The sequence below is a fragment of the Heptranchias perlo genome, chromosome 29 (assembly GCF_035084215.1).
Source record: "Heptranchias perlo isolate sHepPer1 chromosome 29, sHepPer1.hap1, whole genome shotgun sequence".
NCBI classification, from domain to species: Eukaryota; Metazoa; Chordata; class Chondrichthyes; order Hexanchiformes; family Hexanchidae; genus Heptranchias; species Heptranchias perlo.
The window spans coordinates 21,272,320-21,299,596 of NC_090353.1; the positions used below are offsets into that span (position 1 = coordinate 21,272,320).

Consider the following 27,277-nt stretch of genomic DNA (forward strand, 5'->3'; position numbering starts at 1 on the left):
AGCCACGAATGTAACTGGTGTCAATATTGTCTGATCAAAACAAGAATAAAAACTTGAAAGGATTCCTTTAGAGGTTCTCAATAAACAACATTTAAACAACAAAAACAAGTCACCATCTGCAATATTGGTCAGTGGCTCCATTCCCACCATTGGACTAACCTGATAACCATCTCTTTCAACCAACTGCCATGCTTAGCACTGAACATGACTATTAGTAACTTTGGTTGATAAGACATGGATGGTTATTTCAGGACACACTAAGCAAAACATTTGTGTTTACTTTTCCTTGAGCTATCGAGCTCTGATGCAGCAGACTGTTTATAGACACATGGGTGTAAGCAGCATAGCATTTCATGGTTAGGTAATGGGGAAGAGTTTCCTGTTCTTGCGCCTGGGTGTATTGGATTGCCTGGGTGCAGCACAAAGAGAAAAATCAGGTGGAAGGAGCATATCCCCAGAAGGAAGCCTGCCCAATTTTTCATCCATTTAAATTAAGGCGATCCAATAAACCCAAGTGCATGAAGTGGAAAATGTGCCCCAATATCCTCTCTAACCTTAAGCGGAACTCCCTTATAGAACCACAGACCATTATCCTAAATAGTGGAATAGCATTGGGTCCCTTCTGTTCAAAACAAGATATGATGTAGCATTTCTTCTTGCACAAGGGGTTCCATCATCCAACCCAATCAGAAGCTCTTCAACCATCAAGAGTGAAACAGTAGAAAACGGTGAACAAAGAATCTAAACAAACCCACATAATATTCTTGTCTGCCTCTCCAGAACCTCAGATAGTGCTTGAGGAGTGTGTTAGGTTTGATGAACAATTTTTGGTGACCTTGGGATTCAAATCAAACTAGTCCAAGTCAGAGGTAATGAACCAAATCCTGCACCGGATCAGGGTGAGGGGAATTGATTTCCCCAAAAATGGACCCTGAGAAATGAGTATTTTTATATTCTTTAACTTATCTGAATTCATCAACAGTAATTACAATTAGGTAATTTACACCATAAAGATGAATTCTGAAGCGAGAGATACCCATCTATTAGAAAATGATTGCTATAATAAAATATTTGCCATTCCTAGGTTTGGCTATATGTATAAATCAATTATAGTCCCAGTGTCCACTTACCTTCTCCACTCTAATTTTTTCCCACTCCACCTGTTGGGATATGGCTATGGGAATAGCAACAGCTCCCTGGAACCTTGCCCAGGTGGTCATTCTTCAAACTTGACCTCACTCAACATTTATAAATTAGCAATTATCACCAGGGTCAATGGCTATTAGAATCAGGAATGTTGGCTGTTTTTTTTCCTCCTTCCTATTCTGGAGACACTCATTCCCATCCTTAATGTAATACCCTCACTACTGCCCCAAATGACAAAAACTAAATCAGCACAAACCATGGATCTAAATTGGGACTTTCATGGTCTATACTACCCAGTGCTAAACCTACTTTATTAAATTACTTTACCTACTGAAGCATCAGGCAAGCCCAGACAGATTTTATCTAGATTGGGAAACAAACCAGTGTGACCAAGAACAAGCTAATCAAAGAGAGGTAAAAGGTGGGCAAGGTGAGCTGAGTCTTTACCATCTGGCATTGCAATTTAGAGCATTGAAGTGCCTCAAAGGAAAGGAGAAGGCCAAGTGGTCAAATATAGTAATGGAATAAAGTTTAGTACTAGGAGAGTAATTGGGCATTTAATCTGAAAGAAAATGTATAGATAAACCTACAATATATGGTCATGGGTCACCTCGGAAATTGTACGCTTCTGTGAAGCGCCATGGGAAGTTTCTTGTGTTAAAGGTGCTATTTAAATACAAATTGTTGTTGTTATTGTTGTGATATTAAGAACAGAAGACTATAAAGACTACAGAGGCTGCATCCTGTCATCGAACAACCCAGAGTTGACCCAAAAAGAGCTTCCATTGACTTTTACAGAATTGCAGTTTTAAATGGTAGATGAAAGTCTTTTTTCTACTTCCAACCAAGGAGAGATTACCTTTAGTTCATCAAACTGCTTACAATCTACGATCTATAATTAGGGCAGCCTGATTCAGTACATCCATTTGTTGGATAGTCAATTACCTGTTCGATGGATGCATTAGTTTGCATCAGCCATTTATAACAGCCTAATGTGACTCTCCTGTATTACAGTCCAAAGCCAGCTCTGAGGTCAAGCATTGCAATTTTTTAATCTGAACTACCATCATAATAAATCAATGCATGGCATTTATTCTTGTCCAGTTTAAGCTGTAAACACATGTATGCTTAGAACCTTCCAATAAATTTATATAAGGAGCATAGAAAGAAGTGAATCAGCTCCAATGTCCTCACAAATGCACTTAAAATTGGCTTCCTTTTCTGCTGGCTCCAGAGATGGAAGGTCCTTGGCAGGAGGTGGGGAGTAGGGAGGGGGCTGGGAGGTGGGTAGGGGGTGTGTGGGGGGTGTGGGGGTGGGGGGATGGATGACCCTGTTTGTATAATGTGCCCACAGCTAAAAAAGGTAAACCCACTGTAAGAAAACATAACAGGCATCGAGCACCCAGATGCAGTACATTCTACATAGCCAAGAGAAGATGTATGATAAGAATAGTGAGAAAATAGCAAACCTGAATATTATTTTACATTTAATATGAGCTGGATAATAAATTTACAATGGGCACAAAGTTGATTTTATTAAATGATTTATTTTTCTACATTGAAAGCATTGCAGTCAAATGTATAACTAACTATAAAGTATTCTTGAAGACACAGGACAAAAGTGCAGTAAAATATAAGTACAAATTAAACAAAATTATCCATAAGGACTTTCTTTATAAATGGGCCTTCAGGCCTCTCTGATTCATCAGCTAATTCAGGCAGTGACTAGCTGAGCAATCCAGAGAAGGAAGGACCTCATCTGTGCAGAGTTAGCTAATCTCAGGTGGAGCCGTGCTGGGATACTACCATTGTCCTTAGCGCTCCTGGGTTAAAGAGGGGAAATCTGTCCAGGATTTTCACTGCTGATCATTATCCAGTGACCCCAGCTGGCCGGGTGCATTAGGAGGTCATGTGAAAGCAATATTGGGCTTAGCTGTGGCACCTCCATCCCATTGTTGGATATACTGAATTTCCTCGGGGATCAGGGCAGACCAGTGGCGTAATCAGGATGGGTGGCGACTTGTGGGGGCGGAAAATAGGGCTGCACCTGATGACACCAGGTCTCCTCCCCTGGAAACTCATGCCAATATTTCGTTTTTTGGGGCACCGGCACGCAGGTGGACGGTTGTTGTGTCCATTCACTTACCGTCTGATGTAAGAAATGGAAGTGGGACATGCAGGATGGTGTCAGCCGCTGGCATTCCTGTTAGTCCTGCCTCCCCTGGCCCCAATGCACTGAAAGGCATTGAGATGCAGCGGCAGTGGGGTACAGAGAGTGTTCCAGGCTGGGTTTAAGGTCTGAAACATTCAGGAGAAGCCTTATTGTCTCAAGCTCAATGGCCTTCTTGAAGAAGAACCAATATCTTACACTTATTCAATTCTTCAGCTGGACCTGCTGGCTTTGCCCACAAGTGGCTGCCCAGCACTGTATTTTGCTCCCCACCCCATCAGTGGACACCGATGATGCACAGATACTGGCAAGGGCGCTCACCACCATTATGAAAATTGCCTGACCCCAGGAGATCAGGCACTTGGGTTATTGGTAGGTCAGAGCACCTGCTGTGCCATAGTTACTCAAGCCTAGATTTGCGATTTATTTTTTTAATGCCAGCAATAACCTATTTAAAGTAAATTTTTAAAAATAAAAGGGTTAACACCAGCATTAAGAGAACACCGATCTGAAAATCTAGGCTTGGGCGACTGGCATCCATTGAGTCATACCCCAGCAGGCAATCAGCACCTTTAGGAGAAGAGGGGGAGGAAAGAGAAGAAAATTGGCAGAAAATATGGCACAGGTAGATGAATTGGTTGGCCCTTCAAGAGATGATCGCATCCAGCATGAAAACAGTTAGCAGTTTATAGCAGAGTACAGAAAGGAAATTTCAAGATATTTAAGAGTTTTTGAGTTATTTCCTGATGAAGACAAATAACCAGCTGAAGCATATTGCAGCTTCTGAATATCTTGGCACAATCTCAATCTGTTTCTGGAGGCCAGTCAACCTTATCAAACCCTAGACAGGCCTTTTTTGTCTCAGTCTTGACCTTGTGACTGGATTGAGTTAAATATTGACACTAATACTAAGGGAATGAGTTTCTATCTCAAAGTTCTATTAATAATATTAAATTATGGAAGTTTGATTCCTGACGATGGAACCACAAACCAGTGGAAATGATTGCTTTAAACTCAAACTTCTACTGACCTCTGGTGGTTGTTTCTACAAATGCCAAAGTATTTTCGTCACCATGATTATGGAATGTTTTCCAATGTAGCCTGTTGAGCCCACCCACTGAGGTCATAGGTCAGGATTATCTGTGTTGCAAACAGGCTGTTTAGTGTACTAGAACATGGGTTTTCAAACTTGAGGGGGCCATGAGAGAATTCCAGGGCAGGGGGCACAAGGTACCAGATTTCTGTCCTTATGTGCTTATCTAGTCTTTGTGGAATTTGTTACTTCTGTTGCTGCGAACTACTAAAAAGGTTTTCTGCAATGGTAGCACCGTTCTCCTTCACTGACATTATCTTTCAGAAGTAGGACAGGGCTTCTCCAGGAGTGTGCCAATATTTTCAGAAAAATGTTTGTTCTAGGATCCTAGATGTTCCTCAATGGTCAATTGTGAATGGTGGAATTTATGCATAATTGTGAAAGGATAAAGTGCCAGATTATAAAATTTAAAAAAAACTTTTCTCAAATTGCTGATTTTAAAATGAGAGTCTCCCTTTAATAGGTAATTCCACAATCCCACGCCCCTAGTGGGGTGCCATGCTTGCAAGGAGTGCTGGTTGGAGATAGGTCTACAACACTGTAGCCCAGTTTCTCTGACTATTGCTTTCTGCGAGTGTGGCTCCCTGCTGGGAGCACATAATTGCGAAATTATCTTAGTACAAATAAAATTGTGATTAATATTAAGATTATTTTATTGTATATCGCTGACAATTGTTTCAATGATGTGGAGATGCCGGTGATGGACTGGGGTGGACAAATGTAAGGAATCTTACAACACCAGGTTATAGTCCAACAGTTTTATTTGAAAATCACAAGCTTTCGGAGCTTACCTCCTTCGTCAGGTGACGAAGGAGGTAAGCTCCGAAAGCTTGTGATTTTCAAATAAAACGGTTGGACTATAACCTGGTGTTGTAAGATTCCTTACAATTATTTCAATGGTGAATACAGATCATGAGTACTGACTTGAAGGGATTACTGAGATCAATTATGAGGGAATGGATTTAACACTTCCAGAGATCCAGGCATAAACCCAGGATATTTCAACATCAATTGGGTATGTCAATTCAGCTGTCTCACCAAGTCAAGCTCAGCAATCCTTCCAAGCCAGTACTTTCTGTAATGGCACCAGAATTCACTGTCCATAAGTTCAGATGTCATGATTTTTGGTCATGCTTTTCTGTCAACATTTACCATTGTAAATTGCTATATCTAGATTTCTCATTGAGTTTTCCTATGTCAACTCTCACGATGTAGTTGCAGGGTCTGGCCAGTAGGTAGCTTTGTGGAACGAGTTTCTGAAGTCTCTCTCCTAACTCCATCATCATCTTGTATATATAAAAAACTTAACGGCAATTTTATGAGCAATTTACTAGTATGTACTAACTATTTTTGTTTTTTATGCACAGTAAGTCAACAATGTGAAAATTGTGTGTCAGGCAACATGTTCAAATTATAGGGCTGATTCCCCAATGGTATGTTCAGTGAGCACATCCATGCATTATGTGTGCATTACTGTGATATAGTAGGCACAATCACCAGCATTGCTACACTCCAAATTCTTCAACGTTAAAATTCAACATTTTTTGGAGACTATGCTGACAGTGTGCACTGGCCTCAGTATACCCTTAAATTTTATGCAAATGAATTGAAATTGGTCCCACAACTAATTCCACGTGTTTTAAATCCATTCATTGCCTCACCCCTTCCTATCTCTGTGATCTCCTCCTGGCCTATGTGCCTTCTCCTGAATTTTCCATTCCTCTGACTCAGGCCTCTTGTAAGGAGCCTTACAACACCAGGTTATAGTCCAACAATCTGTTGGACTATAACCTGGTGTTGTAAGACTCCTTACATTTGTCCACCCCAGTCCATCACCGGCATCTCCACATCTGGCCTCTTGTGCATGCCCCCTCCCTTCACCTCACTGTTGGCAGCCGTGCCTTCAGCCACTTAGGCCACAAAATCTGGAGTTCCCGCCCTAAACCCCTCTGGCTGTTCAGCTCCCTCTCCTTCTTTAAAAACCCTCCTTCAAAGCCACTTCTTTGACCAAGCTTTTCATCACCCCTCCTAATACCTCCTTCTTTGGTTCAGCATTATTCAACATTATGTTTGAATAAACCTTTATGAAGTGCATTGGGACATTTTCCTATGTTAAAGCCGCTGTATAAATGCAAGTTGTTGAGTAACAGAGCACATTAATAGGACTGTTTAGTCATGACAGTACATGCTGTGTGAAAACCTTACTGCTTAGATGCTGTGATACTTACCACTGATGCATTATGCTTAGCACATGGCACATACATGAGCATGCAAACATACTTTTGTGGTGTTGAGAATCCCATCTTGGGGGAAACCTTCAACTGATTCTGAAAAGTGGAACTAATTTGCAGAGAAGGTAGTTGATTTGAGGTCAATCAGCACCTTCAGAAAGAAGCAGTATTGTTTTCTATTAAAAAGAGGACTTGAGAGTAACAGAGATAGTTAACAACACTGCTGATTTTTTCAGGAAAGATTGGGAGATGAAAACTATTGGTTTTGGTGGCAGATGTGGCTCCCATTGGATGCTGGCAAGATCCTCATTAATAAATGCAAATCAGGGTCCCACAACAAACAGGGACCTCAATGGCATTTTAACCCACTCCTGAGTGGACGCCCACCGCGGCTACCCCACCAGGTCAAGTTGTTGGGAAGCCAATGAGGACACTGAAGGTAAGTTAATGAAGGCTTGCCTTTAGTAAGCTATCTATACTTCCCTTTCAGGGATTTAACATTTACACATTTGGTAACTTCATGCCAGGCATGATGTCACTTCGCCTTGGTGATGTTGGGTTCCACCAATCCAAAAAAAGCCTCTCTGTGTTGCAGCACCACATCCACCAGTTCAGACAGAGCAACGTCTGTGAAATGAACTTTTTGACTGCAGAATTGAGACATGTTAGTTTTGGAAATACACACTCCACAGTTGGGTCACAAACAGTGGTGATACTTATACCTATACTGATAGTTGACTGTTAAGCCAATTGAGAAATGTGGAATTGGGAAGATCACAGGTAAATCTGGATTAGCCAGATTTCTGACATTAACATGGTAAAAGATTTCTCCCAGTGGGAAATGCAGCTGATTTCACACAGAAGGACTTTAGCATTAATAAAGTTGATAAGTAGAGTTATTAACCTTCCTAGAACCAAAAGCAGAAAACGTACTTCTCTATGTGTTCCTGTTGCCAGTGGGTTAACTTGGTCTTTCTAGGATCGGCTTTTGAAAGCAAAGTATGTTGTTATATTAACCAACCCATTGGATCTCATTAATATCTAAAAGATTCACATCTGCACAGTATCCCAGACAGACCTCAGCCGTGGCATTACCCAGCATAAAGTGAAAAATCACAGAGAAGTGGTTGAGGTTTCCATTGTGATTTATTGGTGGTCTTTTGTACAGTTCATGTACATTTCCCATTTCTTTTAGAAGAAGAAGACAATGGTACTTAACATGTAGCAAATTATATTCTCTTAAGTTGCAAAACGTTTTCAATGTTCAAAAATTCTTTGTCTTATCTCCAGAACTATATTACAAGAGCAATCATCATTCCATTACAGCACGGTACAGTTTTCAGCTACTGGGCAACCAGTTTATATTTTTGGAGGAAAATAAAATTATTAAGCATAGAAAGATAGTACTGAAGTCATGTGGGAGCTTTCAGTTACACCGTCTTACAGGCTTGTCATTTTGTCACTGTCGATGTTCACTGCTAAGTTGGAATACGCATTGGATGCCGCAACTCTACAATCAAGATGCATATAATAATTAGGAAAAATAAATTTCATGCATTCTTTCTTTGTTACAGTGGCATAATATATTTAATATATTGCTATTTAATCAGTAGTTGCCTTGGGACTTTCTTGGCATTGCCCCCTATCACTGGGTACAGAGATGGGATAGAGTTACTTCCAAAATATATATATATAATATATACATAAAATAATATAATTGCAAGTTCTTACTGTTTTTCTTTTCTTTCAAAATGACATGCCTGGCAATGCGAGATTGGAACTGAGTCAGTTCTCTGTGGTAGACTTAATGATCGGATATCGGAGCCTGGCAAGTGCACTGTACTTCAGGGCATTGTTGATGATATTGATGAGCTTGGCATTGAGCCTGCCTCATTGATGGGATCTGGAGGTGTAGATCTGTCAGTTAGTACTGGGATTCATGCTGCTCAGCTCCAAATAATCTACAAATCAATGCCCCATTGTGTAGGGTGATCAGAGCTGGACAATTGGTGTAAGGTTTACCGGTGTTCTCTACTGATAAGCTGTGTGGTTTTAGCTGGTTAAATTCTAGCCATATTGCTGCGCTATACATGCATGCCACCGACTTGCCAGCGTTTCACGAAAAAAGTCAACTTTTTTCCACTGGGAATTTGGAAGATGTGACTGGAGTCTGACACAACCTGTCTGATTGGAGAGCAGGACAGGACTGAATCAGACGATATTGTTTGTTCCACACAAATTTGAGGCAGAAACATTTTAAATGAGAGTCCGAGTTATGGGTGTGTTTAATTAGTATTTCTCCTCCAAAGAAGTTATATAGAACAAATAAACTGCTAAAATGCAGTTTTTAAAACATTTTTATTTTCCTCAGACTTTCTGAGATGTACTTGGCTTTGTCTTATGTGTAGGTTTATTTTCGTAAAAACTGGTTGCAGCTGCTTTTTTGAGATAAAGTGGACATTCCCTGGGGTTAATGCATTAACCAGCTTTATATCAGTGTTCCTCACACTGCATTTGTGAAATTGCAAAGATTTGGAAATGAAATAGGGATTGGAGTTAGTTTATTTAATTTTTAAAAAATTATATTGAGATTTACACTTAGAATTACAATAGGCTTCAAAATACCAAAAATGGCAACAAATCAGGTATCAAAAATCAGAATATTCTGGAGGGAGCATGCTCCATAGAAAAAAATTTGCCTTCAGCACGCATAAGAACATAAGAACATAAGAAATAGGAGCAGGAGTAGGCCAATTGGCCCCTCGAGCCTGCTCCGCCATTCAATAAGATCATGGCTGATCTGATCCTAACCTCAAATCTAAATTCATGTCCAATTTCCTGCCCGCTCCCCGTAACCCCTAATTCCCTTTACTTCTAGGAAACTGTCTATTTCTGTTTTAAATTTATTTAATGATGTAGCTTCCACAGCTTCCTGGGGCAGCAAATTCCACAGACCTACCACCCTCTAAGTGAAGAAGTTTCTCCTCATCTCAGTTTTGAAAGAGCAGCCCCTTATTCTAAGATTATGCCCCCTAGTTCTAGTTTCACCCATCCTTGGGAACATCCTTACCGCATCCACCCGATCAAGCCCCTTCACAATCTTATATGTTTCAATAAGATCGCCTCTCATTCTTCTGAACTCCAATGAGTAGAGTCCCAATCTACTCAACCTCTCCTCATATGTCCACCCCCTCATCCCCGGGATTAACCGAGTGAACCTTCTTTGTACTGCCTCGAGAGCAAGTATGTCTTTTCTTAACTATGGAGACCAAAACTGTATGCAGTATTCCAGGTGCGGTCTCACCAATACCTTATATAACTGCAGCAATACCTCCCTGTTTTTATATTCTATCCCCCTAGCAATAAAAGCCAACATTCCGTTGGCCTTCTTGATCACCTGCTGCACCTGCAAATTAACTTTTTGATTTTCTTGCACTAGGACCCCCAGATCCCTTTGTACTGCAGTACTTTCCAGTTGCTCGCCATTAAGATAATAACTTGCTCTCCGATTTTTCCTGCCATAGTGCATAACCTCACATTTTCCAATATTGTATTGCATCTGCCAAATCTCCGCCCACTCACCCAGCCTGTCTTTATCCCCCTGTAGGTTTTTTATGTCCTCACTCTCTACTTTCCCTCCCATCTTTGTATCATCTGCAAACTTTGATATGTTACACTCGGTCCCCTCCTCCAAATCATTAATATAGATTGTAAAGAGTTGGGGACCCAGCACCGACCCCTGCGGAACACCACTGGCTACAGGTTGCCAGTCCGAGAATGTACCATTTATCCCAACTCTCTGCTTCCTGTTAGATAACCAATCCTCCACCCATGCCAGAATATTACCCCCAATCCAGTGATTCTTTATCTTGAGCAATAATCTTTTATGTGGCACCTTGTTGAATGCCTTCTGGAAGTCCAAATACACTACGTCCACTGGTTCCCCTTTATCCACCCTGTACGTTATATCCTCAAAGAACTCAAGCAAATTTGTCAGACATGACTTCCCCTTAGTAAAGCCATGCTGACTTTGTCCTATTAAATTATGTTTATCCAAATGTTCCGCTACTGTCTCCTTAATAATAGACTCCAAAATTTTACCCACCACAGATGTTAGGCTAACTGGTCTATAATTTCCAGCCTTCTGCCTACTACCCTTTTTAAATAAGGGTGTTACATTGGCAGTTTTCCAATCTGCCAGGATCTTTGCCGAGTCCAGAGAATTTTGGAAAATTATTACCAAAGCATCCACAATCCCTACTGCCACTTCCCTCAAGACCCTAGGATGTAAGCCATCAGGTCCAGGGGATTTATCCGCCTTGAGTCCCATTAATTTACTGAGTACCAATTCCTTAGTGATTTTAATCGTATTTAGCTCCTCCCCCCCAGAGCCCCCTGTTTGTCCAGTGTTGGGATATTCTTAGTGTCCTCTACCGTAAAGACTGAAACAAAATATTTGTTCAGCATTTTTCCCATCTCCATGTTTCCCACCATTAATTTCCCGGTCTCATCCTCTAAAGGACCTACGTTTGCCTTAGCCACCATTTTTCTTTTTATATAACTGTAGAAACTCTTGCTATCTGTTTTTATATTTTTTGCTAATTTATTTTCATAATCTATCTTCCCTTTCTTAATCAATCCTTTAGTTACTTTTTGCTGTCTTTTGAAGACTTCCCAATCTTCTATCCTCCCACTAAGTTTGGCTACCTTATATGTCCTTGTTTTTAGTCGGATACTATCCTTAATTTCTTTACTTAGCCATGGATGGCTGTCATTTCTTTTACACCCTTTTTTCCTCAGTGGAATATATATTTTTTGAAAGTTATAAAATAACTCCTTAAATGAACACCACTGCTCATGTACCGTCTTACCCTTTAATCTATTTTCCCAGTCCACTTTAATCAATTCCGCTCTCATACCATCATAGTCTCCTTTATTCAAGCTCAGTACGCTTGTTTGAGAACCAACCTTCTCACCCTCTAATTGGATATGGAATGTAACCATGTTATGGTCACTCATTCCAAGGGGATCCTTAACTAGGACATTATTAATTAATCCTGGCTCATTACACAGGACCAGGTCCAAGGTTGCTTGCCCCCTTGTTGGTTCAGTTACATACTGCTCAAGAAATCCATCCCTAATACACTCAATAAACTCTTCCTCAAGGCTACCCTGCCCAATTTGATTTGTCCAGTTAATATGATAGTTAAAATCCCCCATAATTATAGCTGTTCCCTTATTACATGCCCTGACTATTTCCTGATTAATACTTCTTCCAGCAGAGTTGCAACTATTAGGAGGCCTATATACTACGCCCATGAGTGTTTTTTGCCCCTTATTATTCCTTATCTCTACCCAAACTGTTTCATTATCCTGATCCTTTGTCCCAATATCTTTTCTCTGTATTACAGTGATTCCTTCCCTTATTAACATAGCCACCCCACCTCCCCTTCCTTCCTGCCTGTCCTTCCTGATTGTTAAATACCCTGGCCTATTTAATTCCCAGTCGTTGTCACCCTGCAGCCATGTTTCTGTAATGGCCACAAGATCATACCCATACGTTGTTCACAAGTCCTTCAGTAATTTCTAAATCACCACTGCTGCTTATTTCGCTTTAGTGCATTGCAATAAAAGGAATGTTGGATACAGTATACCTGCAGCATAGACTATGACAAGCCTGTATCCCACTGCATTCTTCACCTAACTCTGTGACCCTAAATTTCTGAACAAGGCCAAGGCCTAAGTGGGGCAGATCTCTGATCAGAGGAGCAGAAAATGGGTTCCGCTGAGATTCCATCCCATTTGTGCTCTTAGAAAAAATTCTGGGGGAGGGGGGAATGGGAGAATCTGCCACGGGAACATCAATCATCATCTCTATATCTAGGGTCATTCCCTGGCCTACCTACATGCAGACTAAGATCTGGTGTTAGTCTCACTATGGTCCAGGAAAGGCTCCAAAACTCTTGCAGCTAAAGGTAATCAATCCTTGGTTCAACTGGGAGGTGAAGATGGTGAAAAGTTACCTTTTTGTTGGGCCCTTCCCTGGCCTTCTTTCCTCCATCAGATCAGTGTGAGCGCCAATATAGAAATGAACTCATCCCTATAATTTAGGATGGGGTTTGGGCCTTCTCATTTGGGTGCAAACTTCGGCTGGTGGAGTGGGCCAATCACAACTGTTAGGCCCATTTCACATGTCATATGTTCAGGGCTGTTTTTGAGCTGTCAACCTTTTTTGAAACTGCTGGTTAGCTTTTGATAATTCTTTAGGTATGCTTCACAAATTTGAGGTCACTAATTGGTTCTACCTGCGCCTAAATTCAGTGAACTTAGGTAAGTGGGATGTGTCCCTGTGGGGAGAGAGTGCAAATTAAAGGTCACACTCCCTCATGTGACAGCACACTTGGCTGAGATTGAGCACAGGACTTTGAAGCAGGATATTCCTGACCGTTCCAGGATTTTATCCTAACAGAAAGCTCCTCAATACATTACAACAGCAATGCCCCATTAATTGGAATAAACTGAAACCTTAGATTACTTTTATTTTTACTGTGAAATAAGAAAGGAGGGTAGAAGCTGCAAAAATTATCATTGTTACACTCTAAATAACAGCAATTTGTAAAAATAAATGCATGTATAAACAAAAAAAAACTACCTTTCATCAGGATTTAGATTAGTGCCAAATCGATCAGGTTCTTCCTTCCTGCAAAAGGTAACTTGGGTAAATACAGCACAACAGACCTTTCATGGGTATTTAAATATCTAAGATATACTATAGCGAAATATACCAAAGCTATTGTGTACATTGAATTTTTTTTGCTCTCGAGATATTGCAGCGTTGGCAAGACTGCACTAAGAAGCTGGTGGTGGGCCTGCTTCATTAAAGTAATTGTTTTTACAACTGACTGACTTGCTAGGCCACTACAGAAGACATGAAGAGTCAACCACATAGTGTGGTACTGGAGTCACATGTAAGTCAGACTAGGTACTAGGTATGGGGGCAGATTCCCTTCTCTGAAGGACATTAGTGAACCAGTTGGATTTTTACAAAAATCTAGCTGCTTTCATGGTCATTTCCTAGTGCCAGCCCACAAATTACTTGATTTTATTAAATTCAATTTCTAGGGTGGGATTTTGAATACACCACCTCTGGACTGCGAGTCTGGTACTATAACCACATTACAGTACCCAAATGCTGATTGTTGGAGCGACTATTTCATATTAAGGATAGATGCTGAGAGGTTGTTTCCCCTGGCTGGAGAGTCTAGAACTAGAGGGCATAGTCGCAGGATAAAGGGTCGGCCATTTAAGACAGGGATGAGGAGGAATTTCTTCACTCAGGGTTGTGAATCTTTGAAATTCTCTACTCCAGAGGGCTGTGGATGCTCAGTTATTGAATATATTCAAGGCTGAGATAGATAGATTTTTGGACTCTAGGGGAGTCAAGGGATATGGGGATTGGGTAGGAAAGTGGAGTTGAGGTTGAAGATCAGCCATGATCTGATTGAATGGCAGAGCAGGTTCGTGGGGCTATATGGCCTACTCCTAAAAACTCCCTTCCTCTTGTTATGTCTTGCATGGGATAGATCACAAAGAACTTGTCATAAGAGTCACAACAGATTTTATTTTTTAAAATGGCCCTCGTAAATGGGGGGTCTATTCAGTGTTTAGTTAGTCACTAGTAGAGTTCGCAAGGATTGGTGTTAGGGTTGTTACACTTCACCTTCCTTATCAACTGTCTGGATGAAGGCATCAGCGGAACTATCTACAAGTTCACAGATGGCACAAAAATATGTGTTGGGGTAAGAACCTTATATGATAAAAATAGATAATAGGCGGATCTAGATATGATGAGGTAACGGGCCCGTATCTGGCAGATGTATAAAATTATGAGGGGCCTAGATAGAGTGGATAGGAAGGACCTATTTCCCTTAGCAGGGAGGTCAAAAACCAGGGGGCATAGATTTGAAGTGATTAGAGGGGAGTTGAGGAGAAATTTTTTCACCCAGAGGGTTGTAGGGGTCTGGAACTCACTGCCTGAAAGGGTGGTAGAGGCAGAAACCCTCATCACATTTAAAAAGTACCTGGATATGCACTTGAAATGCCGCAACCTACAAGGCTACGGACCAACAGCTGGAAAGTGGGATTAGACTGGATGGCTCTTTCTCGGCCGGCACAGGCACAGTGGGCTGAATGGCCTCCTTCTGTGCCGTAAATTTCTATGATTCTATGATTCTTAATATAGATGAATGTAGCGTGATTCACTTGTATGGTGGTAACCTCAAACAGGTATGCACCATTCAGGGTTACATGCTCAAGACTGCTTAGTGGGATAAGGACCTAGAAGCTATAAAGCATGAGTCATTGAAGGTTCATTACCAGTTTCGTAAGGCTATTACAAAACCAAATAGGATGTATTGCCAAGAAAATTAAATATAAAACAAGAAACATTATCCTTTCAACAACAATCACAACTTACATTGATATCGTGCCTTTAGCGTTGTAAAATGTCGCAAGGCGCTTCAAAGGAACGTTTTCAAACAAAAATTGACGCCAAGCCACATAAGGAGATAGTAGGACAGGTGACCAAGAGATTGGTCAAATAGGAAGGTTTTAAGGAGCATCTTAAAGGAGGAGAGAGAGAGATAGAGAGACAGAGAGGTGTAGGGAGGGAATTCCAGAGCTTACGGCCTAGGCAGCTGAAGGCAGAGCCTTCAATAGTGGAGCAATTAAAATCGGGGATGCGCAAGAGGTCAGAATTGGAGGAATGCAGAGATCGCTGAGCTTTGAAGGGCTGGAGGAGATTGCAGAGATAGAGGGGCGAGGCCATGGAGGGATTTGAAAACAAGGATGAGAACTTTAAAATCCCTGTATATGGCCTTGGGCAGGCCACATCAAGAATAGTTCTTTTCCCCTCATATGGTGGGAGATATAGAAGCCCTGGAAAAGACTCAGAGAAAGACCCTAGATTGATACCTAGACAAGTTCCTGCGATTGGCTAACATATCTACATATAGAAGATAGGGGGTTCAGTGAGGGTAGTCATCTAGTCACCATGGTCTCCTGAAGCTTGCTTAAAAACCTTCAGGAACCAGGGAGGAATTTCCCAGAGTTTTCTCTTAAATTGGTTTAAGGTTTTTCTCTGTTTTTTGACCTCTCCCAGGAGATTGTGTAGCTGTTTGTGGGGATGGTGGGGGGGGGGGGGGGGGGGTTGGTGGGGGAGAGGTGAATGATGTTGATGGTGTGCAGAAGTTACACCATGCCAGGCTGGGACAGGCTCAAAGGACCAGCTGGTCTTTGCCTATCCTTTTTCATATGTTTTGTTACTCTATTCTCTATAAATTACACATTCAGTTGCATTTGACTTTGATACTGTTAATAAAAAGAGTGACACTCCCTTATTTATGGTCACTGTGTCCAGTTCTTATGGCCAGTTATTTTTTACCCTTTGTTACAGTGGGAGAAGTTCACAGATTGCTTTGCAATCCAACCACTAAAATTCATAGAGATAGCCAAGATATCTTTGACAATATTTGTTGTGGTATATAGCTCATTGATTTAGTTTATAAAAGGTCACAAGTAAAACTCTGTCATACGAAATGTCACAGGTTCAGCTTTGAGAGGCATGTCTCCAAGGAAAGAGAGAAACACAATGATGCATAAAAAATAGATGGAGATATGGTTTAATGAGATTTAAAAAGAATAAAATGAAAGAAGAGGCAACAAACTTATTGAGAAAGAGCAAGAGTGAGAGAAAGGATAAATGAGACTGAGTCTGTGAGATTTTGAAAGGACACGCAGAATGGAGAAAATCTCAGAAAGCCAAGCCTGGCGTAGAGATATTCTGATAAAATTAGACAGGCAGGTGACATATGTGCTTCGAAAAGAATGAAGTACAAAAGTTTAGAGAAATATTGATTTTCTGACTGTTTCCCCAAACCAGTACTATTATTACGCCATCAACAAAAGAAAACAATACTGAGGAGGCAAGAGCTTTTCCACTAAGCTGTCCCTTTTAAATAACTGCATCCCTTCTTTTCTCAAAGCTTCTCCTTTACATTAATAATAAAAACAGAAAATGCCGGAGAAGCTCAGCAAGTCAGGCAGCATCTGTGGAGAAAGAAACAAAGTTAACGTTTCAGGTCGAAGACCTTTCGTCAGAACTGAAAGATGTTAAAAGAGTTAAAGTTTTTGAGCAAGTACAGAGTCAGGGAAAGGGGGGGAGGGAGAGAAGGGGAGGAAAGAACAAGAGGGAAGGTTTGTGATAGGGTAGAGGGTACGAGTGATTAAATGACAAAAGGGATGATGGTGCAAGGCAAGGAAGGTGGTAATGGGACAGGTTAAGAAACAAAAGATTGATCAGGAGTAGCTATAAATGGCAGCAGCAAAACCATTACCAGCACTAGTTGGCTGAAAAAATGGGAGCAGTGGTTACGATCTGAAGTTATTGAAATTAATGTTGAGTTCAGAAGGTTGTAAAGTGCCTAAATGAAAGATGAGGAACTGTTCCTCGAGCTTACATTGAGCTTCACTGGAACAGTGTAAAAGGCCGAGGAGAGAGAGGTCAGAGTAGGAGTGGTAAGGGGAATTAAAATGGAACGCGACTGGCAGGTCAGGGTCATGCTTGCAGGTAGAGTGGAGGTGTTCAGCAAAGTGATCACCCAGTCTGCATTTGGTTTCCCCATTGTAGAGGAGACCGCATTGTGTGCAGCGGATAGAGTATACTAAATTGAAAGAAGTACAAGTAAACCGCTGTTTCACCTGGAAGGAGTGTTTGGGACTCTGGACGGTGGGAAGGTAGGAAGTGAAGGGGCAGGTGTTGCATCTCCTGCGCTCGCATGGGAAGGTGCCGTGGGGAGGAGAGCGGGTGATGGGAGTGATGGAAGAGTGGACTAGAGTGTCATGGAGGGAGCGGTCCCTTCGGAATGCTGAAAAGGGAGGGGAACATGTGTTTGGTGATGGGATTGTGTTGGAGGTGGAGGAAATGGCGGAGGATGATACATTGAATGTGGAGGCTGGTGGGATGGAAGGTGAGGACAAGGGGGACCCTATCGTGGTTCTGGGAGGGAAGGGAAGGGGTGAATGCAGAAGTGCGGGAAATAGGATGGACGTGGTCAAGGGCCCATCAACTACAGTGGAGGGGAATCCTCGGTTGAGGAAAAAGGAAGACATATCGGAAGCACTGGCATGGAAGGTGATGTTGCAGAACAGATGCGATGGAGACAGAGAAACTGGGAGAAGGGAATAGAGTCCTTACAGGAAGCGGGGTGGGAGGAAGTGTAATCAAGGTAGCTGTGGGAGTCGGTGGACTTGTAATAGATATTGGTTGACAGCCTATCCCCAGAAATGGAGATAGAGAAGTTGAGGAAGGGAAGAGTCGGAGATGGACCATGTGAAGGCGAGGGAAGGGTGGAAATTGGAAGCAAAGTTGATGAAATTTTCCAGTTCGGGGCGAGAGCAAGAAACGGCACCTCTACAGTCATCCATGTACCAGAAAAAGGTGAGGGAGAGGACTTGAGTAGGACTGGAACAAGGAATGTTCCAGGTATCCCACAAAAAGGCAGGCATAGCTGGGACCCATACGGGTTCCCATACTGACGCCTTTTATTTGGAGGAAGTGAATGGAATCAAAGGAGAAGTTGTTCAACATAAGAACAAGTTCAGCCAGGCAGAGGAGGGTGGTGGTGGATGGGGACTGGTTGGGCCTCCGTTCAAGGAAGAAGCGGAGGGCCCGCAGGCCGTCCTGGTGGGGGATGGAGGTATAGAGGGACTGGATGTCCTGTACATTTTTTGCTGATTCTTTGACTTTGGCTAATCTGACATTAATATCTGAGTACATGCTTGAGGTTCAGTGGTATTTACTTACTTTGTACAAAGGACTCTGTTAATTATCAACGCAGCAAAGACGATGAAAAGGAATACTGTAACGGCAGTGAGTCCAACAAGCCAAGGCTGCCAGCCAACAGTAGTGTTTGCTTTTGCTCCACCTTTGAAATAAAAAAAATGAACGATGTATTAAGATCCTTGCTGTGAATTTACAGAGTAAGAAATGTGTATCAACAAACTGATGTTCAATTTCAGCCTTTGTCAAATAAATTTTAGAGCAGTCTTGTTGCACGCAAAATTTATAGAATACAGTTTTAATTTATATTTAGTATTGTTTTATTGTATTATATTGTATACCTCAAGCCATGTACAGCATGCGTTGCCTGGCAAGTTAACACGCAAGATAGTAGCTATGTAGGTTTAATTAAAGTGTGCCAAATATGAGAGGTTACATTTACAAGATCATGCAGGATTTTTAACCTATAAAGATGAAAGAAAACATCTACAAATTCTGGAAATCTGAAATAAAAATAGAAAATACTGGAAATGCACAGTTGGTCAAGCAGCACCTGAAAGGAGAAAAGACAGATGAACCTTTCAGGTTCTCGCAAAGGGTCTACACATGAAAGGATAACCTGACTTTTCTCTTTTCAGATGATTACAGACTTGCTGTCTATTTTCAGCATTTTCTGTTTATTTCAGCTGTTTAAATACATGTATTGGAGATACGGCAAAGCAAAATTGATCATCCGTAGATGGCCAATGTAGAATTATTTATATATTTTCTGACAACACAGCACAGTAGTACTTGCTATATATATATTACTTGAAAGAACATTTGGCTAAATAAGACAAAAATAAATCATGTTAATCACCCAATTACTGCTCCGGTCTAAATGAAAGAAGATCTGACCATTCACTTCTGAAGCTGGAAGTTAATCTTACCAAGAATTAATCCTCCCCGACTTAGCCCTTTTTAGAACTGCCACCATCTTACAGATGAATACAGGGCAAACTATAGATTTCACTTGGTATTGTGTATAACATTAAATCCTTAATAACATTGTGGAATTATCTTTGATAGTGCACATTTCTTTTCTTATTGATACTGAAAGCCCTATTTTGTTTTATTGATTTTGGAAGAATAAGCTGAGAAATTGTCATGGATAGAAACTATTGCATCTGAGATGATTATTCTAATATGGTGTTACCATGTCTGTGAAACCAATTCACATTAGTAACCACAGTCACAACAATATTTTAGGATAGGTAGATGACTGAGTTAATACAACAGGTAGGAAGAGTGTACTGGAAGTTCTCTACTATGATGGGGTGTGCCTCAAGATGCCCTATGATGAGGTGTGCATGAAAGTTGCCTCTTACAATGAGGTATGCCTGAAAATCTGCCCTAATATTAGATATGCCTGAAATTCTATACTATGATGAGATGTGCCTGAGGTTCAACACTACGATGAAGTGAAGTTCTTTCCTATGGTGAGGCATGCCTTAAGATCTGCCCTATTATTAGGTGTATCCAAAGTTCTACACTATGATGTGGCGTGTCTGAATTTTTGCACTATAATGAGATGTGCCTGAACTTCTACCCTATTATTAGGTCTGCCTAAAATAAACACAGAAAATGCTGGAAATACTCAGCAAGTCAGGCAGCATCTGTGGAGAAAGAAACAGAGTTAATATTTCAGGTCGATGACCTATTGTCAGAACTGGAAGAAGCTGAAGATCAAACAGATTTTAAGCAAGTACAGAGCCAGGGAAAGGAAGAGTAGGAAGGGGAGAGGAGGAAAGAACAAAAGGGAAGGTCTGTGATAGGGTGGAGGGCAGGAGTGAATAAATGACAAAAGGGATGATGGTGCAAGGCAAGGAGGGTGGTAATGGGACAAGTAAAGAAACAAAAGATGGGTCTAGAGGAGCTGTAAATGGCAACAGTAGAACCATTACTAGCACCTGCTGTATGAAAAAATGGGAGCAGTATTTATGATCTGAAATATTGAGATCAATGTTGAGTCCAGAAGGTTGTAACGTGCTTAATCGAAAGATAAGATTTTGTTCCTCGAGATTCGGTTGAGCTTCATTGGAACAGTGTAGGAGACCGAGGACAGAGAGGTCAGAGTGGGAATGGGACGAAGAATGAAAATGGCAAGCGATCGGAAGGTCAGGGTCACGCATGTGAACTGATTGGAGGTGTTCAGCAAAGTGATCACCCAATCTGCGTTTGGTCTCCCCAGTGTAGAGGAGACCGCATCATGAACAGCGAATACAGTATACTAAATTGAAAGAAATACAAGTAATTCTGTTTCACCTGGAAGGAGCGTTTGGGGCCCTGGAAGGTGGGAAGGAAGGAGGTGAAAGGTGTTGCAGCTCCTGCGCTCGCATGGGATTGTGTGCTCGCTGTGCAGTGGGAAGGAGAGAGAATGTTGGGGGTGATGGAAGAGTGGTCTGATGCGTCTGAAATTCTATTTTATTATTATGTACCTAAATTTCAGCCCTGAGATTCAGTATTTAGTAATTATTGCTAATTTTAGAAGATATGATTCTATATAAAACAACTGAGAATTATACTGTAAAGGGGCCCTGTTTTCCCCCATGCACTATCTAGGTACAATTGCCTATGATTTTGCATCTGTCTAGGTGCAAAATCATAGGCAATTCATGTCTGGGAAAATCTGTGATTCTTTCCCTAGCTCCCAAGTAGCAAAGTTCAAATTAGTGTGCGTACACTCAACCTAACTCATTGTTTGCACATTGCAGGCTTCTTGGTATTTTTATTGCTTTTAAAAAGAAATGGGGTGTTAACTCAATTCTTATCTCTAGATGGACTGAAGTCCATGTGATAAAAATGTTCTCTCTGTTCATGTGATTGGCCAAAAAACAGAATGCACAGATGTACTTCCAGCAGAAACTATTTGTGCAAACTTTGCCCATTGTTTTTTATGCAAGAGAGAGGAAGTAACAGATATCGGTGCAGAATGTGAATATGCACGTTGGTATCAGCCTATACCGCTCCCCCCACTATTCATCCCTATTATCTCTTCCCCAGTGCAGATATAACTACTAATATCAGTACAGCTAACATACCATTTTACACAGACCCAGCATTGAGCTTTCCTCTGGCACAAACACCATTTACAAATTGCCTACAGGATAAAAGTGGGGCATCTAGTTTTTAGATTTTATACAGGCAGCATTATTGTAGAATATTCTGACTGTGGAGCCGATGGTGTTTACAGTAGGTTAGTTTATCTATTTGTACAGGAAGAATTTTTTTCTTGCTTCATTAAGTTAACAGATATAGCAGCTGGTAGAACATAACCGGATCATTAACAAAATAAACTCTCAATATTATCTATGATTTGCTCACAAGAAACATTCAGAACTTCTCTATGAAGATGGCATTGTTCTTATTTGGTTCATTACCAGCTTCTTCCATTGGGATAGCTACATAACTCGATTGGAAAAAAGGCAAGATCTTTATAATCAAAACTGGCAAATCTTTTCAATTTGAACAGAGAAGAGCCATGCTTCATTCACCCCAAAATAACATCAGGAGTCAATGATGCAGGAATGAATTTTAGTTTAATTTTTTGCCATCCCATTATGTGTATCTGAACATAAGAGTTTGCTAAACAACAACAACAACTTGCATTTATATAGCACCTTTAACGTAGTAAAACATCGCAAGGTGCTTCACAGGAACATTGCCAAACAAAATTTGACACCGAGCCCCATAAGGACATTAAAGCTTGGTCAAAGAGGTCGGTTTCAAGGATCGTCATAAAGGAGGAGAGAGAGGTGGAGAGGTTTAGGGAGGGAATTCCAGAGCTTAGGGTCTAGGCATCTGAAGGCACGGCCACCAATGGTAGAGTGATGAAAATCAGGAATGCACAAGATGCCAGTATTGGAGGAGCACAGAGATCTCAGAGGGTTGTAGGGCTGGAGGAGGTTACAGAGACAGAAACAGATTGATGAAGACAGTGCATCTTTAACAAGTAAAACTTTCATTCTTATCTGTGACCAGCTGCAGGGAACAATGATGTAGATGGTCATAATGTAGATAATGTTCAACAAACAATTTTCCAAAACGCATTAACGCAGCAGAAATGTGTTACTATGTCAGCTCTGGCAGGATTGCAAATTGTCATTTCTAAACTGATTGTGTTGTTTCTAAATTGATACTCTCATGTGACCGACTATGTATGGTTCAAAAACAATAAACTTGAATGGAATTACTATTCTCTCCAAAAACACAAGCAAAAGCTTGTGTTGCAGGATATTTAAGGATAGAACTTCTGTTCTCTGAAGTTCACAGGTTAACAGCTATGTAAAGATAGCACACGCAGGATGTAGTATTGGCACATTAAGTGTTCATACTTGAACTCGGCCGATTGGAGGTTCTCCCTTTAATGACTGCTTCGCAGCCAACAGGACAGAATTTGAACTGACGTTTTGGATTGGGTTATTTCAGGCTGTTCTGGAAATTTAGCCTGACCAAAAATCAGTGGATTCTTCGACACTCATTGGGACCAAAATTCCTGTTGTGATTAACTTTAACAAAAAAGCGGATATGAGTAAAAAGTGGTGGAATATCTCTGACCAAGCAGCACTCCCTCTGTATTGCATGGAGTGTCAGTCTGGGTTACATGCTCAAATCCTGGAGCAGGATTGAAAACTACAACCTTCTGACTCAAAAGCAAGAGTGCTGGCAACTGAACCAAGCTGTCATTCAGAATGGACCTTTCCAGTGCTGAGAATTATAATTAGGAAAAAATGTTTCTCAATTTGAACCCCAACTAAAGTTAGATAGTTGGATTATCTAAATTACACTGCAAAACAGTGAACAGTCCTTGAAAAATACTTATTCCCACTGCACCTGCCGTAATGTTTCTTTGTGCAATAGAAAGAGCACTGTGGTAGTTAATGGTTCATATTTTTAAAGCACAGTTTGAGTGATCTTGGTGTTGCATTGTTTTAACACTGATCTTTCACTTCTGGTACCTGGATTCTAATCCAGCCCAGCCTGATGAGACAAAAATCTCCTCGTTCTGCTGCCTGTAAAAATTTTGCATGAAACAGCTTTTGGCAACCTCTAGCAGCCCAGATTGATATGACTCTACAGGACAATATTGTTCACATTAGCTCAGATTAGAAATCTTAAAGAATGACTGGCCTAGGAACAGATGCAGTGGTGGGGCACTTCTCAGGCTAGGGTTTAAGCACACCATTGGAGCAGAGTAGCGAGAACTTTGTGCTACATCTAACTGTGCTGCAGCTCTTTCTACTGTGCCCAGAGTAAACAACCCTCACCTTGATGAGCGCAAAAATTCATCCAAAGCTACAAATTAAGCCTGACCAAGAGTCTCTTCATGTCTTTTGTACATTTGTGGCTTTAAGAAAAAATGGTGAATACTTTACCCCAGAATGTAAAAGAACCGATAACTCCCTGCTGATGATGAGTTTTCAGTCTTTTCAGATTTGACTTTGACATTTCTAACATGTGAATATTGTCCACCACTGATCAAAATAACCCACCAACACAATGGGCAAGGGTCGATGTGGGCAAAATGACTTTTGTGGCAGCATTTATTTCTTAGAGGAAAATGCTTTCAAACCTGTAAAAGCACCAGATTTGGGTATTTACGAATAAACCTGAAATGATCAGATTCACACCATTTCAGTTTCCAGTTTGATTCAGTGCTCAGCAATGCTTGCGACCATATTACTGAGGGGTGTACTGTAGAAGTGACAAAACAACATTATTGCGAGAAGGAAGGGGCAGCAGAGAAAGGTGAGGAGAAACCTATCCCAGCAGAGTAGGAAATAGGAAAGCCTGTCCTAGCAGAGCAGGTCTGGTAAAAAAAAACTGTCCTTGTAGATTAGGATATGGCAAAACCTTTCCCAGCAGTGTGTGAAAAAATCTGTCCTAGGAGGTGGGAGGAAGCCTTTAGGCCATAGTGGCAGACATCTATCTCAGCAGAGAAAGTTATAGGAAGGCCTATCCTAGAAGAGCAAAATTAGAGAAAATCAGAACTATTTCATGTTGGGTGAATGCTTAATTTTCATATGCAAGTCACGTGAAAGAGGTGGTATACTATAACGATAATTGGGGAAACCCTTTCAAACTTTATCCATTTGTTGCTGTTGTGAGAATGAACGGCACCAATAGGGCAGAGAATCACCTCGTGCCTCCATCCCCAGGACTGCATATTTGCAGAAAAAAACAGGTAATTTCCAATCAGGTATCAAATCAACTTAATTTAAACTATGCTATTATATGCAAAGTCAACCAGTCACTAATCTCCTGAATGTGGAATCTGACGTTGTGTGTTCAGATGATGTCGTGAGGGGCAGCATGTAGATGATACCATGCAAATTGTATGTTAGCCTTTATTACAAGAAGATTTGAGTACAGGAGTAAAGATGTCTTACTGCAATTATATAGGGCCTTGGTGAGATCGCACCTGGAGTATTGTGTACAATTTTGGTCTCCTTACCTAAGAAAGGATATACTTGCCATAGAGGGAGTGCAATGAAGGTTCACCAGACTGATTCCTGGGATGGCAGGATTGTTGTATGAAGAGAGATTGAGTAGACTAGGTCTGTATTCTCTAGAGTTTAGAACAATGAGAGGTGATCTCATTGAAACATACAAAATTCTTACAGGGCTCGACAGGGTAGATGCAGGGAGGATGTTTACCCTAGCTGGGGAATCTAGAACCAGGGGTCACAGTCTCAGAATAAAGGGTAGGCCATTTAGGACTGAGATGAGGAGAAATTTCTTCATTGAGAAGGTGATGAATCTTTGGAATTCTCTACCCCAGAGGGCTGTGGAGGCTCAGTCATTGAGTACATTCAAAGCAGAGCTCGATAGACTTCTAGATATTAAAGGCATCAAGGAATATGGGGATAGTGCAGGAAAATAGCATTGAGGTAGAAGATCAGCCATGACCTTGTTGAATGGCGGAGGGGCCGGATGGCCTATTCCTGCTCATATTTCTTATTTTCTTATGTTCTTATGAGAAATAGGAGGGGGCCAAGGATAGATCCTTGGGGGACTCCAGAGGTAATGGAGCGGGAAGAGAAACCATTGCAGGTGATTCGCTAGCTACAACTGGATAGATAAGAAATGGAACCAGGCGAGCACAGTCCCACCCAGCTGGACGACAGAGGAGAGGAACATAGGAACAGGAATAGGCCATTCAGCCCCTCGAGCCAGTTCCGCCATTCAATTAGATCATGGCTGATCTGTATCTCAATTCCATTTACCCACCTTAGTTCCATATGCCTTACTGCCTTTACCTAACAAAAATCTGTCAATCTCAGTTTTGAAATTTTCAATTGACCTACCTCAACAGCTTTTTGGGGGAGAGAGTTCCAGATTTCCACTACACTTTGTGTGAAGAAGTGGTCCCTGACATCACCCCTGAACATCCTTGCTCTAATTTTAAAATTATGCCCCCTTGTTTTGGATTCTCCCACCAGAGGAAATAGCTTCTCTCTATCTACCCTATCAAATCGTTTAATCATCTTAAACACCTCAATTAGATCACCCCTTAATCTTCTATATTCAAGGAATACAAACCTAGTCGATGTAACCTGTCCTCATGATTTAACTCCGTTAGCCCCGTTATCATTCTGATGAATCTGCACTGTACCCCTTCCAAGGCCAATATATCCTTCCTGAGGCGTGATGCCCAGAACTGAGCACAATATTCCAGATCAGGTCTAACCAGAGCTTTTTACAACTGTAGCATAACTTCTACCGTTTTGTATTCCAGCCCCCTTGAGATGAAGGTTAACATTCCATTAGCCTTTTAAATTATTTTTTACCTGTCCAGAGATTATGGAATAAGGGAGAATTTGAAAAGTGTCAATTTTAAGGGCGATCTTTTCTAACCTGAAAACCCACAGTAACCAAGCAGAGTGAGGACATGATTTTATTTCCTTGCAACAATCAACAACTAATGTTTACACACAAACTGTGATACTAGTAACACATAACAACAAGGAAAGCAAGCTGCCCCAATTAACGATGACACCAAATTTTCAATGTGTGTTACTACGAATGGCGTAGAAATAGGAAAATCAAGACTTCAAATGTTCAACACAAGAGTCCTTTAATATTCTGGGCATCTGAAACATTTCAGTAACATATATACCCCAAATCTATCTTTCATTTCGGTTAACTAAAGGAAAGCAGCCTGCAATGGAATAGACTGCTCTAAACAGCAGGTTTCACTTTAAAAGTGAATGGGTCACAGTTAGCATGATTTTTGAGACCTTATATTGTATCTTTTTCCATGAAACACTTTCTTCTTTTGAAGTGGAGTTAAAACTCAGATTCTTAGTGTTCAAATAAATACTAGAATAGCACTTACCGTCCTGTGCATGTACTGCACTGATTAAAAGTAGAACAACAAGAGCTCGGCAGGGAAAAGCCATTTTCAGTGATGCCGCTGACACAGTGCTTAAGAATGAGCGCAGGTATTTGCAGTGTTCTGATCTTTAGGGCAGCTCTTGGATCAAAGTACTGAGTACCGTAGGTAATGCTTAAGTTAGTCATGTGCTATTTACAAATGCTAGGTCATTTAAAGCGGCATTGACTTCTTGAAAAATCCTTGGGAACTTTGGTGGAAGAGCCTGAGACTCATGCATTCATGATATAAAGATATAATATAATGAAATCTATCTCATTGTGTTGTGTGCTTGTAAACAAACAATAAAAGATTTGTCAAACACTTTTAGATGTTTTTTATATTTGCGCCTGGTTTTGCATCTTCTTTCGGGAGAGTGACATCT

General features: G+C 41.0%; 1 protein-coding gene across 1 annotated transcript; it reads right to left on the reverse strand.

Moving 5' to 3' along the window:
• Positions 1-7,767: 7,767 nt before the first annotated feature.
• On the reverse strand, positions 7,768-27,005 carry LOC137299760 (small integral membrane protein 24-like). Its single transcript, XM_067968703.1, has 4 exons — positions 26,857-27,005; positions 18,504-18,624; positions 13,293-13,340; positions 7,768-8,150 (listed from the first exon to the last, which is right to left on the reverse strand). Exons 1-4 carry the CDS (start codon positions 26,918-26,920, stop codon positions 8,081-8,083), a joined length of 303 nt encoding a protein of 100 aa, XP_067824804.1. The 5' UTR covers positions 26,921-27,005; the 3' UTR covers positions 7,768-8,080.
• Between the last annotated feature and the right edge of the window lie 272 nt (positions 27,006-27,277).